The sequence below is a fragment of the Apus apus genome, chromosome 14, assembly GCF_020740795.1.
Source record: "Apus apus isolate bApuApu2 chromosome 14, bApuApu2.pri.cur, whole genome shotgun sequence".
Taxonomy (NCBI): domain Eukaryota; kingdom Metazoa; phylum Chordata; class Aves; order Apodiformes; family Apodidae; genus Apus; species Apus apus.
Window position 1 is genome coordinate 7,849,364 of NC_067295.1, and position 14,241 is coordinate 7,863,604.

The 14,241-nt window shown below is 42.2% G+C and overlaps 1 protein-coding gene and 1 non-coding gene across 5 annotated transcripts; one reads left to right on the plus strand and one right to left on the minus strand.

The window, feature by feature from the left end:
- The first annotated feature begins 37 nt into the window (after positions 1 to 37).
- TRNAL-UAG (transfer RNA leucine (anticodon UAG)) lies at positions 38 to 119 on the plus strand. Its single transcript has one exon. It is a non-coding gene; the product is annotated as a tRNA-Leu (tRNA).
- An 889-nt stretch (positions 120 to 1,008) lies between these two features.
- On the minus strand, positions 1,009 to 13,244 carry LOC127390569 (putative short-chain dehydrogenase/reductase family 42E member 2). Of its 4 annotated transcripts, none has more exons than XM_051632363.1 (14): positions 13,101 to 13,244; positions 12,432 to 12,612; positions 11,484 to 11,549; positions 10,946 to 11,333; positions 10,320 to 10,415; positions 9,294 to 9,351; positions 8,578 to 8,696; positions 7,549 to 7,624; positions 6,040 to 6,122; positions 4,869 to 5,006; positions 3,814 to 3,879; positions 3,102 to 3,165; positions 2,326 to 2,399; positions 1,009 to 1,776 (listed from the first exon to the last, which is right to left on the minus strand). In XM_051632363.1, the coding sequence occupies exons 4-14, from the start codon at positions 11,285 to 11,287 to the stop codon at positions 1,528 to 1,530; spliced, it is 1,365 nt and encodes a 454-aa protein (XP_051488323.1). In that variant the 5' UTR covers positions 11,288 to 11,333; positions 11,484 to 11,549; positions 12,432 to 12,612; positions 13,101 to 13,244; the 3' UTR covers positions 1,009 to 1,527. The 4 variants fall into 4 exon arrangements, with proteins under 4 accessions (XP_051488323.1, XP_051488321.1, XP_051488324.1 ...); XM_051632361.1 differs by having other exon boundaries at positions 11,484 to 11,566; XM_051632364.1 differs by lacking the exon at positions 3,814 to 3,879 and having other exon boundaries at positions 11,484 to 11,566.
- Between the last annotated feature and the right edge of the window lie 997 nt (positions 13,245 to 14,241).

Below are 14,241 nucleotides of genomic sequence, written 5' to 3' on the forward strand. Positions count from 1 at the left end.
CCGTGAAAGGGCCTGGCGGGCGGCTGAACAGGCAGGCGGTAGCGTGGCCGAGTGGTCTAAGGCGCTGGATTTAGGCTCCAGTCATTTCGATGGCGTGGGTTCGAATCCCACCGCTGCCAAGCTGTTTTGTCGGCGGTGCGCGGGGCTGGGAGTCCTTGCCGGTCAGGCACCTCGAAACCGAATGACAGAGACTTGCGGAATGCGCTGGAGAAAGTGGCTTCTCTTCTGTGCGTGTCTTTTGGCTTAAAAATAACATCAGAAATACTGATTTCAAAAGCTGCGCCTTCCCGTGCTGTGCTGGAAGTGGCTGCAGCTCAGCCCTGCCCCTTGCTGCCCGCCCGAGCTGCGGTCTAAGCCCTCTCATCTCCAGAATTCCCAGTTCCATCTAGGATTACTTCTCTCTCCAGACTGTAATTCCTCTAGATCTCATGTCTCATCCCTGCTACCGTCTCCCAGGCTCCCTCTTCCTGCTCGCGTCGTGCTCCCGGCGGCTCCCTGCCCGTGTTACAGGCTGGGAAGGTGCAGAAGGGAGGGAGATTTCCGGGATGAGTGGCGGGAAGGAGGCAGGGAGCGGGGCCTCCCAGTCACCCTGTATTTTAGGCCCATTTTAGCTGAACGAGAATTAAAAAGGCGCATTGTTCACTGTAGGTACTGCAGGGACTTGCTCAGCACAACTGCCATGCTCTACGAATGAGGTGCAAAAGCAGAGCTGTGCCTAAAACTCGGCTGATAAACAACTGAGCTTTATTGTTGTCCTCAAGAACGACAGGAAGCAAAGATTCATGCAACCCGTAGTGTCAGATTACTGTGACAGAAATGCACTGAACTAATGTAACTCTGTTAATAACTTCCAATTTAAATGCAATACACGGTTTTGACTCGTGGAAAATCATACCTGCATATCCACCCTCCCCCCTCCAAACTGCCAGGAGGTGCTGCCCTGGCTCTGCACCCCAGGGGGGGAGCAGTTCTGGAGCAGCACACACAGAGCCAGAGGACTGACTGCAGTGAAGTTTCAACTACACTTTTATTTTCCCTCATATGCAGTGATACAGCTAATTCACAATATAAATCCACACAGTGTGAACTCCATCTGTACAGGTGGTGTGTGTTATTTACAGCAGTCTGTTCTGTCCATCTCTGCAGGCTCCTCAGTCCCCAAGGCAGTGAGCTGTGGCAGCAGCTGTGGCCAACGTTTCTCCTCATTTTAGCCATTTTTCTTCACCCGTGAAGCACTGCAGGCTGCCTGCAGCTCTTCTTCTTTCTGCAGGTTTTCATTTCCTTCAGCAGCCAATTGGTAAAGTTGTTTTTTTGGTGTGAAGTAAAGAGATGCAACAGTCTTGACTCCAGTGTGTTTCAGTGATTGGGCCAAAATTGTTTACTGTATTTTATTTTCTCAAATACAGCTACTGACATCTTACAGTTCTGTTTTTAAACCTAAAATAACAGCCTGTGTAATTGCCTCAGGACCAGTAACTATTGTGGAGATCAGAACCACCCAGGTAGCAGTGACTGACTGAGCACAAGTCAGTGTTGTGTTTCTTTAAAAAAGTGCAAAACTGAAAGGCCATCAAATCTTAAAGAAACAAAGATCAAACTTAAACTAACAATTAAAGAAAGCAAAACTTTGAGGAAGACGTGATGATTCTGGGCTTCTGGTCTTGTTTTAATGTAATGGTCCACGGAATCAGCAAATGCAAACTTCTCTGGGCTGTACCCCAGCTGACTCCGTGCCTTGTCTATTCGAAATGTGTGAGTTATGGAAATGTTCTGTACCTAGAGGGCAAAAGAGACAAGGAGGAAACTGGAACAAAATCTGTACATGGCAGCAAAGACAGTGAAAGGAAATGTAAAAAAAAACCCAACCCCCACATTATATCAACGCCCTCTTGACATTTTACATGGTCTTTAAAAAGTTTCACTGAGGAGAATCTTGAAAGCCCAAGGAGGCAGTAAAGGCTGCAAAGCCAAACGTTCCAGTCTTGAAAACATCCACAAAAAATGTTCAGCACTTGTTCATGTACCTTAGGGGGCAGGCAAAAGCTATGTCTTCAAAATGAGGGTCCAACTGACCAGCCAAAGCCATACAGGACACTGGGCCTGGAAGCAAGGAGCTGAAGCAGCCTCTCCCAGGCTGCATGAGCTCTTATCTTTTCCAAGATTATGGTAACGACCATAACAGATTGCCCAAAGGATATATCTGTCCTGGAAACAGGAGGCTGGAGTAGTACTGGGCAGGTTTTACTTTCTTCTGACTTAATCTTAAATTGCACCTCAGTATTACTGTGCATGTGTGTACCCTGTGAGAGTTTGCAGAGACTTTACCTCATTTCTGGTCAGCAGTGGGGACAGCTCTACAAAAGGTTTCAGCATCAGATGAAGGTATTCCATTATCATGGCTGCATAACAAAAGATTTCTGCTTGAGGTAAGAATAATAAATTGCTTTGCCATTTTGATTGTGGTGTTATCTTGCACTCTATTTGATTATGAAGGATAATCACATACCTAAGATCTCAGAGCATCATTGCTGACATTAACTGGACTAACATTAACTGGACTAGCATTAACTGGACTAACTGCTCACAAGGGTTTGGATTTAATCTTAATGCTTCAGCCAGCCTGAATTAGGGTGCTTGTGTGAAAAGGGTTTGGAGTGTTGGTGACAGGTCTAATGAAAGGATAATGAGGTATCACAAAAATGTAACAACAAAATACTCAGTCTGAGCTGCACATGGGGATTGATTCTGGACAGAGCACGGGATAAAGGAGAACAAGGAATTTACTTGTGCAGCCAAGCAGATACTCTTCAGTTTATTTCATCAAGTCACAGATTTTTACATTTGACTTTTTATTTTCATACCATTAACCCCACAAAATTCTACATCTGTTAAGTCCTACACAAAAGCTGTTTTTGTGGGACTTAAATAACATCATTCTGGTTTCAACACCCTTTAGAGGGCTGAACTTCACCCCCAACTGCTGCACACCAGATGAGCCCAGAGCAAATTATTTTTATACAGGAAAACTGTGGGCAAATTTAAAAAAGCACATTGTATTACAATTAGGAATGAGGAAGAGAAATGTTGATAAAATATTTTACCTGATACATAAACTAAGGAAGTAGGAATACGTATCCATGGTTTACTGCAACCTAATCTTTCAAACTGAAAGAGATTGAAAAAGCAGTGAAAAAAACAGAAACCTCAAACAAGTTTTAAAGTTTCTATACAGAAGATATTTGTGGAAGTGTGGTAAAACAGAAAAATTCATCATTGCTGTTACTGTTCATTTTTTTAGGGGGTTCCAGTTAAATGTCACATGCAGACACTATGAAATGTGGCAGTCTTAAAAAAAAAGGGAAAAAGAAGTTTGTAACAGATCAAAATGTCATGGTGTCTTGATACCTTATTGAACATCCTGCCACGTCTATGGCTTTGAGCCCACCATGGATCATACAGTGATCTTTTGGAAATAATGTATATTACAGATTAATCATTAGAATTTACATTTTTGTTGTCCACCCAAACCAGCCACTTGCATGCCCAAGAAGTGAGGAGAATGGCAACCCAAACAAGGACACTGGCATAGATGGTCCTTTGGTCTCAGTGAAGACAACTGCTTTCATGTAATACTTTAGGTAGGCTTTGTCACAGCCCTAACCATGCTGAACTTTAAGCAGGAATTAAACCCACATTCAGGACAGAACTCTTTCACCCAAAGCAAACACAACAAATGTAACAAGCACACAAAGGCTGGAGCTGTGTACAGGCAGAGATTAATGTGTTTGGAGATAAAACAGATATGGTACGTACAAGTGGAGTTAACCATTCAAAAAGGTTGAATTTTTCGCCATCATTAATGAAATACACCTGGCCACTCTGTTGAAGAGGCAGAGACTAGTTAGTAAAAATAATACTGCATATATATTGACTCCTATTCCTTTATCTCCCTCCTTATGAATGCCTGAAAAATAATATAGCAACATAAAATATGCATGGGTGAACATACAAGCCAACAAACTACCTGCATGTGTTTCAGTCGGTGTGTGCCATGAAATTAGTGGACAAGTGGTTGATGTGATTAAGATGTTTTGGTAAATGAGTTAGTACAGACGTGCCTACAGACAGTGGCCACAGTGACTACAGAGATGACCTGATGCACTGGAGGTGGTGCCACAGCTACCTGCTGCTGCTAACACACTCACCAAGAGGTGGGACGTGCTGCTGGTGGACTAGCTAAGACTCATGAAAACCCCTAAGACTCCATCTGTGTAACCAAGGCCTAAGCTACCTCCTGCCCTTTTGCTTTAAGGGTTTTAGGAAAAGTAGTTTAATCTACTTTGAAAAGCTTTCTAATATACTTTAGGGGTAGTGCTTCTAAGTCAAACAAAAAACTGTGTTTACAAGGAGGAAAACTACTTCTGAAATCGATGAATCCCAATTAAATGCTCTTTTATTTGCATATGGTTTGGGAAGGACTGGTTATCAGAGTTCCAAACATTAAGTCTGGATCTATATACAGGGGAGCAGGGGATAAATCTGCCTGAACTTCCAGTTTCATTTCTTACATAGCAAACACTCTTTGTTCATCTTGCAGGAATGGCAAATATTATATTACAAAAATGCAAGAATGGAGATATTCTTGCAGAACTGAATATTCCACCTCTTAACACACTGCTCAGCCAATGCTGCCAGGTCCCAACACTGTTCATAGCACATTTGTCAACTACAAACACAGACAACAACATAAGCTAAAGGACTGGAACACAAACATTGATTACTACCACTACAGTAGTTACTACAGTACAGGATAGAGTGTCAAGATCCACTGTCAAATGAGAACTGCGGTGCTTTTATTGTTTACTTACAGCTATGTAGTTCTTCTCAGGGGTGAGAGCTTCAGCAGCTAGAATTTGAGCTTGTACAAGATTCTCTGCATGCACCCAGTTCATTTTAGCAGAAGGATCCCCAAACTTGAAGCTAAGTAGCCCTCTCTCAATATTCTTCTGTAGACAAACAAACATGAAACCAAGGCAAAATGGGTTTTAAAATGAGGTGCAGAATACTTTCTTGTCTAGCTAAATATTTACAAAATTGCAAGTCTGTTCCAAGGGTAGGTAAAATATTGTATGGAAAGGTAAGATATGTTCTGAATGGATAAAAAAATAATGAGAAAATTGGATCAAATGTAACAAACAACTTTGGCTGGGAAAAAACCAGAAAGTAATGCTAATTGTCACATTTTTCATTTAACAGGTACATTAGAAACTGCAAAATGGGCTCATAATAAAGAAACTTAAAAACTTAATTAGAAATTAAAAAACCCCTATGTTTTGGAGGCAGGGCTAAAGAAAACATCTCAGAGTTACCTAAAATGCCATTTGCTTAAAAATGAGTTCATTTAGAAGATGATAAAGTATATTTTGTCTGACTTCAATGTGATTCCTGACCTCAGCCACAAAACACAAACACTGTGTGAAGTGTCAATCTGTTCTTTCCCCAAAGCTGCATGTAACTTTACATTGTACTGATGACTTAAAAATAACTAACTCGTGTAATTCTGCAGGGATCATATTCTAAACACTGGGCTAGTCCTACAATTTAGAAGACAGCAAGTGAAAAAGAGTAAAACATGAGCAGCTCAGCTCTTTGCCCTTCAGTAACCTATTGTACCAGAAGGTGCTTCCGACTCCTGAACTTGGGAGAGTGAAAGCTGTTAAAAGTTGAGACTGGAAAGAAGATATTTTGCCCTATCTCTTTTCATTAATTTTTTAAGCCATCTGGTGTAAGTTGCATGCAAACAGACATTTGAAATATCATAGACTGGCCTGAATGTTATAGTAAGCTTTACATTATAAAGCTGGACCTACATGTGTTTGTATTTTTAAAAAAGACTTTTAAAATGTCCTATACATTCTCTACAGATACTCAACAGACAACTGAATTGTTGCTCAGTAAGAAGGTCAGTCAGTTTGTAACACAGATCAGTGATGCTGCTGTCACAGAAAATTCAGCTGAATAAAAAACCAAAGTACATACTGCTAGCCTTGGCAAGTGTCTTTGCTCTTCTGGCCCATAGATCCCTGGTGGGCGAAGAACACATGTATAGAGTATTCCACCTCCTAGAAGAATTGGTAAGACCATTCTTAAGTGACTTTCACATGACACCATCTCTCTGTATGAACCAAAGACTGTGGCAGTAGAACTTTGAAATAAATTAACTTCACCGTCTTAAAAAATAATACACAGCAAAAGGTGCTGAATTAGGAGCTGGATATTAAGTTGGCAGAATCAGAACATGAAAAATAGCAAGATAAGAGTCAGGGAAGTCCTACCAGCATCATCAGATTCCCAGAAATTACCAGGTATTTCAAAACCTTTCTAACCAGTCTTTTGTGCCAAAGCAGAGACTGAACGTGCCAGCTGTGGTTTTGGGTTTGCTGAAGTGAGCAAATTATCATTAAGAAAGTGGAATGAAACCAATTGATCCTACACAAAGTTATTGATGGGAAACAGTGACTCGCTGGGAGTACAAGACAGAGCTGAAAGGTTCTCAACAGCAGGCACAGCCAGCTGCTGCTGCTAGAACTGCTGCAGAAGCTCTTCATGACTTCTGTGGAAGAAAGCGGGGACCATCCTAAAAATCCAAGCCCTTCCCCAGTGTATCAACTGGCTGGTTCATCATCTGGTAATAACTGTTCTTAACAGTACCTGAAAACATGCAAAATACTCAGTCCTGCTATAGCCCAGGATCAAAATGGGATGTCTGGAACAACATTCTACTTGAACTGAGAAATGTGGCACTGCATATTGCTCCTAAAATGAAAAGGGTCTTTGATGTGAAGACCGGATGAGAAATGAGGAAGTAAGAAAAAAAACCCTTTATTTTAAAACTAATTCTTTTGGAATGGGATGCACATCAATGACTTTATTTCTCTTTCTGTCTCTGCCAGTATCAAGTGAAGAGATTCTTTTCTGTAAGTTGTCTGCAGCTAAACTTAGCTCCGTATCACTTGGTCCCATAGAATCATGTTGCACTTTACATTAATTTGTTTTGCAGTGGCAGTTATAGTATCCCACAGGTGAGCTTAAGTATCCAAGTGTATAACTGGCTTCCTCAACATGGAAAACTTTGGGAAGCACTAATAAGTAATTCCAGGCTGTAGTATCAGGTGGCTTCTTAAGATTTTAATATATAACTTGTGGGTGGGTAACAATCAGCATTCATGTTTTACTTATGTTGCATAATACAGTGACATTAAACACTTGGTTTTGTTTAATTTATAGCTTTCTTCATACTTTCAATTAACATACTTAACTCATTACTACCATGCTAAAACCTTTTATGGACACCACAGGAACTTAAAAACAATTAAAAGTGATTTTTAAGTGAAAATATTTTCCTTTGTGAGAGAGGGTAAGTAACTTGATTTCATAATTGCCAGACAATCTTGTCCACTAAGGACTGATACAGGATAGAGGATGTTAGTGAAGAGCAAGAAGAGAAGGAGTAAATTCCAGTAGGAATTCATGCTAGGACAAAAGTACCTGCTAGAGGAGTTCCATTAGCTGCTAGGACCATTTGTTCTGCAATTGATTTGGTTCTGGAATAATGATCAACATGCTACAGAGAAAAAGCAAATAGGGGTTTATCTGTTCTTGAAATGACAGGGCAGAGGAACATCTCTTCTCCACTCTTTTTACTTAGAAGACAGCAGCTAATACCACAAAATACAGAAGCTGTGGGTATTAATTTAGGATAAAACACAGGCATATTGCTAGGCATTTCTGTTGAGGCAAATCCAGGTAATTAATTTCAGCACACTTGAGAAGCAATAAATATATGTATGCTTTGCATGCTGCCAAGAACGTAACTGATCACTGCTTTGTAATCTGGATTTCTTTTTCAGGTAATGGAAAAGTCAAAAGCCAAATTATTAAGACATTATGATTAGTTTGAATTATCCTGTTCACTTTCTTGTGTGTTGTCTCAGAGAAAATATTACTTGATATATTATTCAAAATATTATTCAATTTTTTCTCTATCCATCTGTACTTCTTTAAAGACTGAAGCACTTGATGGAGGGAGGAGAGACACAAAGACCAATGGTGTTTGTAAAGCATCCAGTAGGATTTTCTCCTTTTTAGTTAAATGCAATAAAACCATATAAAAATAGGCTGCTTTCTGTATCAGCTCTATTATCAAATGTGTGTCATCTTCAATAAGGAAGATACAGAAAAATCACATAAATAATAAATAGCTGAAGAGGCACCAAGACATATCACACAATCCCTATGTCCAGATGGAATTTCATTAATGTTAATGGGACACTGTATCAGTTGTTTTCCAAAATTAAGGCCTTGAGAGGAAACAAAGAAATATACACTGCAATGTACATAAAACTGATGTGTCAAGGTCATGAACAGCATCTAGAAAAATTGTAAAGAGTTTTCTTTCTTCTTTCTTGGCACTGGATTCTGGCATCAGGCAAAACATGGTCACAAAAACTCCAGGCTTTTCAAGAAACAAGAAAGCAGACGAAGAAGAAACTTGAAAATACAATACAATGAAAATACCTTTTCAATTGGGAAATATGGCACAGTTTCCTCATCACCATCCTCAATGGGAAGCCCTCCAAACACCACATTCACTGTACTGGTGTATATCAGTCTGGTGATGTTCCTCTGTTTGCAGGCTGCAGCGATGTACAGAGTAAATTAGTTCAGTGGAAAATGAAATAATATGGTAAAAATGTTTGTATGACCTTTTTCTGAGAAACTGTCAAATCTGGGTGATTTAAAATCCAAAGCATATGGAGAGGGAAGACATCAATGCAGAACCAAGTGCTTTATCATCTGGCACGTCCTCATTTGGGTGCTGTGAGTTGACACTGGGCCTCTGGGAGGGCTGCTGAGATGGGCTGCAGCTCTAGCCAGGCAGGTGCTGGAAGTCCATCTGCTTCAAGGGCTGCCCCACTGCCTGTGCACAAGCTGTTAGACAGCAACAAGGTTTAGGGCTACAAATACACCTGGAAATGAAGTCCTGACATGAATACGGAGTCCGACCAAACATGGTTATGAAAAGCTGAACTACAGTGTTGGCTTCATCACACCCCGTAATAGAATGGAGCATAACAACCCCCCTGTTTCCTCATCTTCCATCAAAAACCTTAAGTATTTGACTAAAAAAAAAAAAAAAAGAGTTTGTGCCAAAAAAGCCAACTGTTTTTTTCTAAGTGGTACAATATTTTGATGTGCTATACCAACACCCAGAGGCAAAGTTAGATACATACCATCTATGATGAATCTTGTTCCATGGATGTTTATAGTTTCAATTTCTTCTCTGTGTAACTAGGAAAAGAAAGAATTGTGCATTTTTGAATAGTAATATATTTTAACTGCAATAGAGGACGTTGTGTCTCCAAATAATGAGTTTAGGACTTTGATTTTAAAAAAGATCACTTAGCCTGCTGTTTCAGACTTCAAGAAGTCAAATAATAATTTTTTTAACCATGCCTGTATTTTTATTGTACATTTACAGACTAGCCTGCTTGAAACAAAGAGGATCATGGTGCTTCTGAAGATATATTTCCAGTTACTGTACATCTTGCAGCAGAATTTTATGTATCCATGTTTCAGCAGCACTTCAGTGACCAGTGTACTACCTAGAGCAATTCCAAGTATGCACTGCTCAATTATGGACATCTCTGAATGAACTCTTCTATCCAACTAAGGTTATTACTGAAGTTCCCTTCACTAAATAAGGTAAGAAAGGGTGGGGGTATGTGTCTGTAACTCTAATAATAAAAATTGTGGCTTGGAGTCCTACATCAAGTACATCCTTAGAGCTTTTTACCCAATGGCAAAACATTAGGAGCCAAAATTAAGCTGCTGTTATAATTCAGCTATATAAAATTATGTATTATTTATTTTGTGTTTTATTCCTCCCAGTGACCTTACAGCTAAGGTTTCCATGTGAAAGCTTCAGGGAAGGAGGGAAGCAGCCTTCCTTGTCTTCCCTTTTGTCCTCACACCATTTCAGAACTCTTCAAAGCCATTTACAACTCAAAAGCCCTCCTAGGCTGCTGGTGGAGCCTCTACTGGGGAGGAAATTATTTCACAAGTAGGAAGAGAGAACTGTAGGCAGGCTGCTAGCACACCAGTTTGCACAGAGCAGTTTACCAAACAGCATGGACATGGATTCAGGCTCCAAGGGTGATGTGAAGAAATAAAACCTAACATGCAGTGTTACACCATCAAGTCTCTCATCCTCAGTGTGGGCAGTCACACAGAAATAAAACAGAACTATTTGGACTCACTTGCTCTCTTCCTGACATTCCATATGAAGCTACATGAAACACACAGTCAGCCCCTTCACAGGCTGCAAATATGGCATCATAATCCCTGACATCTGCCTGTAATACATAAGAAGATATATTTGGACTTGAAATCAAAGCTGCAGGTTAGCATTTGTCATATAGTGGGTTAGCACAGAGGGAATGCGCATATATATATATATATTTGTACTTACTGTACATGCTGGGACTGAAAAGTAGGCCTATTTCAGATCTTGCTGATAATCAGACTTTTCTTCTATATAACTCAAGGGAGTTTAAAAACATTCATAAAGCCTCATAATACCCTTGTGTTCATTCTACAGGTGATTAAACTAAGGCACAGGTGAGGGCAGTGACTGGGTCCCCAGGGGCACTTCAGAGTCAGGAGGGGAAGCAGAAGGTCACTCTGTGCTATATGCCTTACAGGTTTCATTGTTTTCCTCATTTCAGACATACTAAAATCAGTTGACAAAAAAATCATGTGGGATATCTACACAGTTAAAACAGTGACTGAAATCTGCAGCAGTTTGCAATAAGGCCTTTGAATGTTGTGAAAACCAGTAAGACATTAGTGAAAAGGCAAACAAACTAAAATATAATTATCATACCTGGATACACACTACTCCACTGGGAACTTCCCAGATAGGCTTGTGTATGTCGTACAGCACAACAGAAGCTCCTGCACTGGCAAGAGCACATCCTAGCTTGTATCCAAAATAGCCTCCACCTCCTGTCACCACTGCTCTCATACTTTTCTCATTCAGTGCTCCAGCATTTCTCTTCTCTTTAGAGTTGGAGGTTTGGCGCCAGGGTGTTGCTACCCCACTCAGTATCAGTTTCCTGTCAGTGAAATACTGTCTTCTGTTACCAGACACGTGTAACAGCTTCTCCTCCATGTTGAAAACTGCTCCATAGCACTCCTGGATGCAGACGATTCCAGTGAGTTTCATGTTAACAAGCTCTATTCACAGCAGCAAAGTTTTACTTCAGTGCAACCTGATTGAGAGAGATAAAGAGAACAGCAAAACGTTAGCTGCAAAATGTCCAGATTTCACAGATTTCTTTAAAAAAAACTAATTTAGTTTTTCATGGGCAGCAATGGAGTTGGGATGTAGGAGGATTTAGGATGGAATGCTTGATACTCACTTTGTATCTTTCTTTAGAAGGTGTATCAGAGAACAAGGCTATCAAATCCCTCACTTCCCAGAGGAACTAGAATAAAATAATTGCTATGTGACAGAAAGGGTCAATGAGCATATTAACAAAAAAGTAATAGCAAATCATTTATTCCTAAACATGGAGGTTCATCCCCATCTACACAATGGTCAACGACCCATCACTGACCGACAAGGCCTTTTAGAGCCTGTAACTAACGATTCCGGTAGTTACCCACATCCCTTCATCAGGCCGCAGTAAAAGATTTAAAGTCACCCGAGCCGGTGCCGGTGCCCGGGCTCCCCCTCCTCTCCTCTCCTCACCTGCCGGTGCCGGTGCCCGGGCTCCCCCTCCTCTCCTCTCCTCCCGGTGCCGGGCTCCCCCTCCTCCCGGTGCCGGGCGGTCGCGCAGTGGGAACGCGGTCCCGGCCCGGCGGGAGCGGCCGTTGGGCCCTGCCCCTGGCAGCCCCGGCCCGCTGGGGCCGTTGGGCGCCGGCACCGGCCGGTCCCGCCGGAGCCCGGTCCCCCCGGGCGCCCAGCTCCGCCGGCACCTCCAGCGAGACCCGGCTCGGCCGCAGCCCCGGAGCCTCTCCCGCCCGCCGCCCCGCACACGGGCCGCCCTCGGGTGACACAGCCGCCCTGGGATCCTGCTGGTCCCGCAGCACCTCTGGCACCCTGCTGCACTCCCCAGATCCCACAGCACCCCTGGGGTCCCACCACCCTCCCGGGTCCCACTCATCTAGCAGCACCTTTAGAATCCCACAGTCTGCTATTCCTAAACCCATGGCATGCCTGGGATTCTGCTCACCCCACAGCATCCTTGGGATCCCATAGCATCCCACTGCATTCCTGGGTTCCTACAAGATCCCTGGAATTGCACAGGATTCCTGGGTTCCCACAGCATCCCTGGGATCCCACAGCATCCTGTGTTGGCTCTTACCTCCATATGTCTTCATCCAGCTGCAACTGCTGGGGGAAAGCATCCTGTCAGTAACTAGGACTCCTCCACACGGAGAGATCTGTTGAACAGGTTGTTCAGCAAAAACACAGCATCTCTTGATCACTGGTTGGAGAGCTGGTGGTGGAACATGGCTCGGAGAGATGCAAAGCATCAGAAACACCTACAAAACAGCAGGAATCCCCAAAGAGGAAACACCATCATGAAGAAATAGGCACTAAGGTCCCTGCTCTCCTGAGCTGGCAGTGGGTCTCTGCTTGGCTCCGTGGTCATTCATGCCTGGGAGGATGTGGAAAGGTTTGGGAGCTGCAGAATTTCAGTTACCCATCCCAGGCAAAAATTAAACTTTGAACACGTTTACCTCTTCCGCTGTAGCTGTGCCATGTCTGAATGTTCATATTAAATTTTAATCATTTAAAGACACACTTGCAATTATGGCAGAGCGTAAGTAACACAAACAATAGCCAGCTTAAATTAAGACTCAGTAAAGACTGACAGAAATGAGACAGCTGGTTATTCCAAATATAATACTAAATACCAGATGATTCTAAAAGCTGCCTTAAAAATGTTTGTAATAATGATAAATCATTTGAATGAAGCCAGTTAATATTAATTAGTACTGTTAAAACAGTGATGTGGAAAGCATCTTACCTGAAACAACAAATGGGAGGTTTGGCATTACAGGACTGGAATGGCACAACTCCAAGGGGCCAGTGAATTCCTCAGTCCTTAGTGAGGAGTATCCAAAAAAAGGCAGTTTGAGCTTGCAGTTCTCACTGGGCTGCAGTCAGCTGCCCAACATCATTTTCAAAAAGAGTTGGTGTCATCTGGGATGCAGTCCTGAGCTATTAGTCTAATATAAAGGAAGATATGAAAGATTCATAAATAACTAATTTAAGAGCAAACTGTGTGTCTGCATACAGTTAAACTGCTCCTGCTGGCAAGTAACTTTACACCTGTGGTTTTCTATTCTGCATTTCTAGGGACACAAGGCTACACAGCACGTTCTGCAGTGCTTGCTTCTCTGTCAGCTGCACCTAAACTGTGAACCTGTTTTAATCAAGCTTGGATAAAGGTCTCATAGACACTGAGCTTCTTTTAGCTCCCTGGCAATAGACAGAGAAGAATAGGAGGGAGAGGGCTGAGCAGGGCTGAGCTTCCCTGCTGAGGGAAGATGTACAGTGTGAGCTCAGTTTGCACAGGTGAAAACTATCTCCAAATGTAAATCTGTAGCAGACCAGGCTTTCCTGCTTTCACAGCCTCCTTTCATGGGCTTTCACTGCTTTTCTTCCACACAGAACTATTTGTTTAAAGGAAAGGAAAAAAAAATAGAGTGAAACAAATCTTTGCTCGTGTCAGCTGCAGTGTAACTGTGGTTGCTCACACATTTTCCTGTCAATTTGTGTTGTCTTGTACCTGTAATGTTTTGTTCTTGTGGGGTTGCTCTTTGCTCTCCTGTGCACCCAGTAGAACCTCCGTGAACTTACTGGTCCTAAAAATCCTGTAAAATGCTGACACAAAGGCAAGATAAATACAGAGTGGAGATAATCAAATGGGAGAGCTTTTCTGAGACCCACCCTGGCAAGTCCAGCTCTTCTGATCCATGTGGGATGCAAGAGAGGGAGCAGCTGCTCCCTGGTGAGAGCAAAACTGCTCCCTGAGAAAATCCTTGTGACAGGTAAACTCATGACAATTCCTCTGGGCTACACTTGATACATTAGTGCACATGCAGCATGTGTGGCTCAGGTAGTGCAACCCATCCGAGAAACAACTAAAGCAAGTCTTAAGAAGA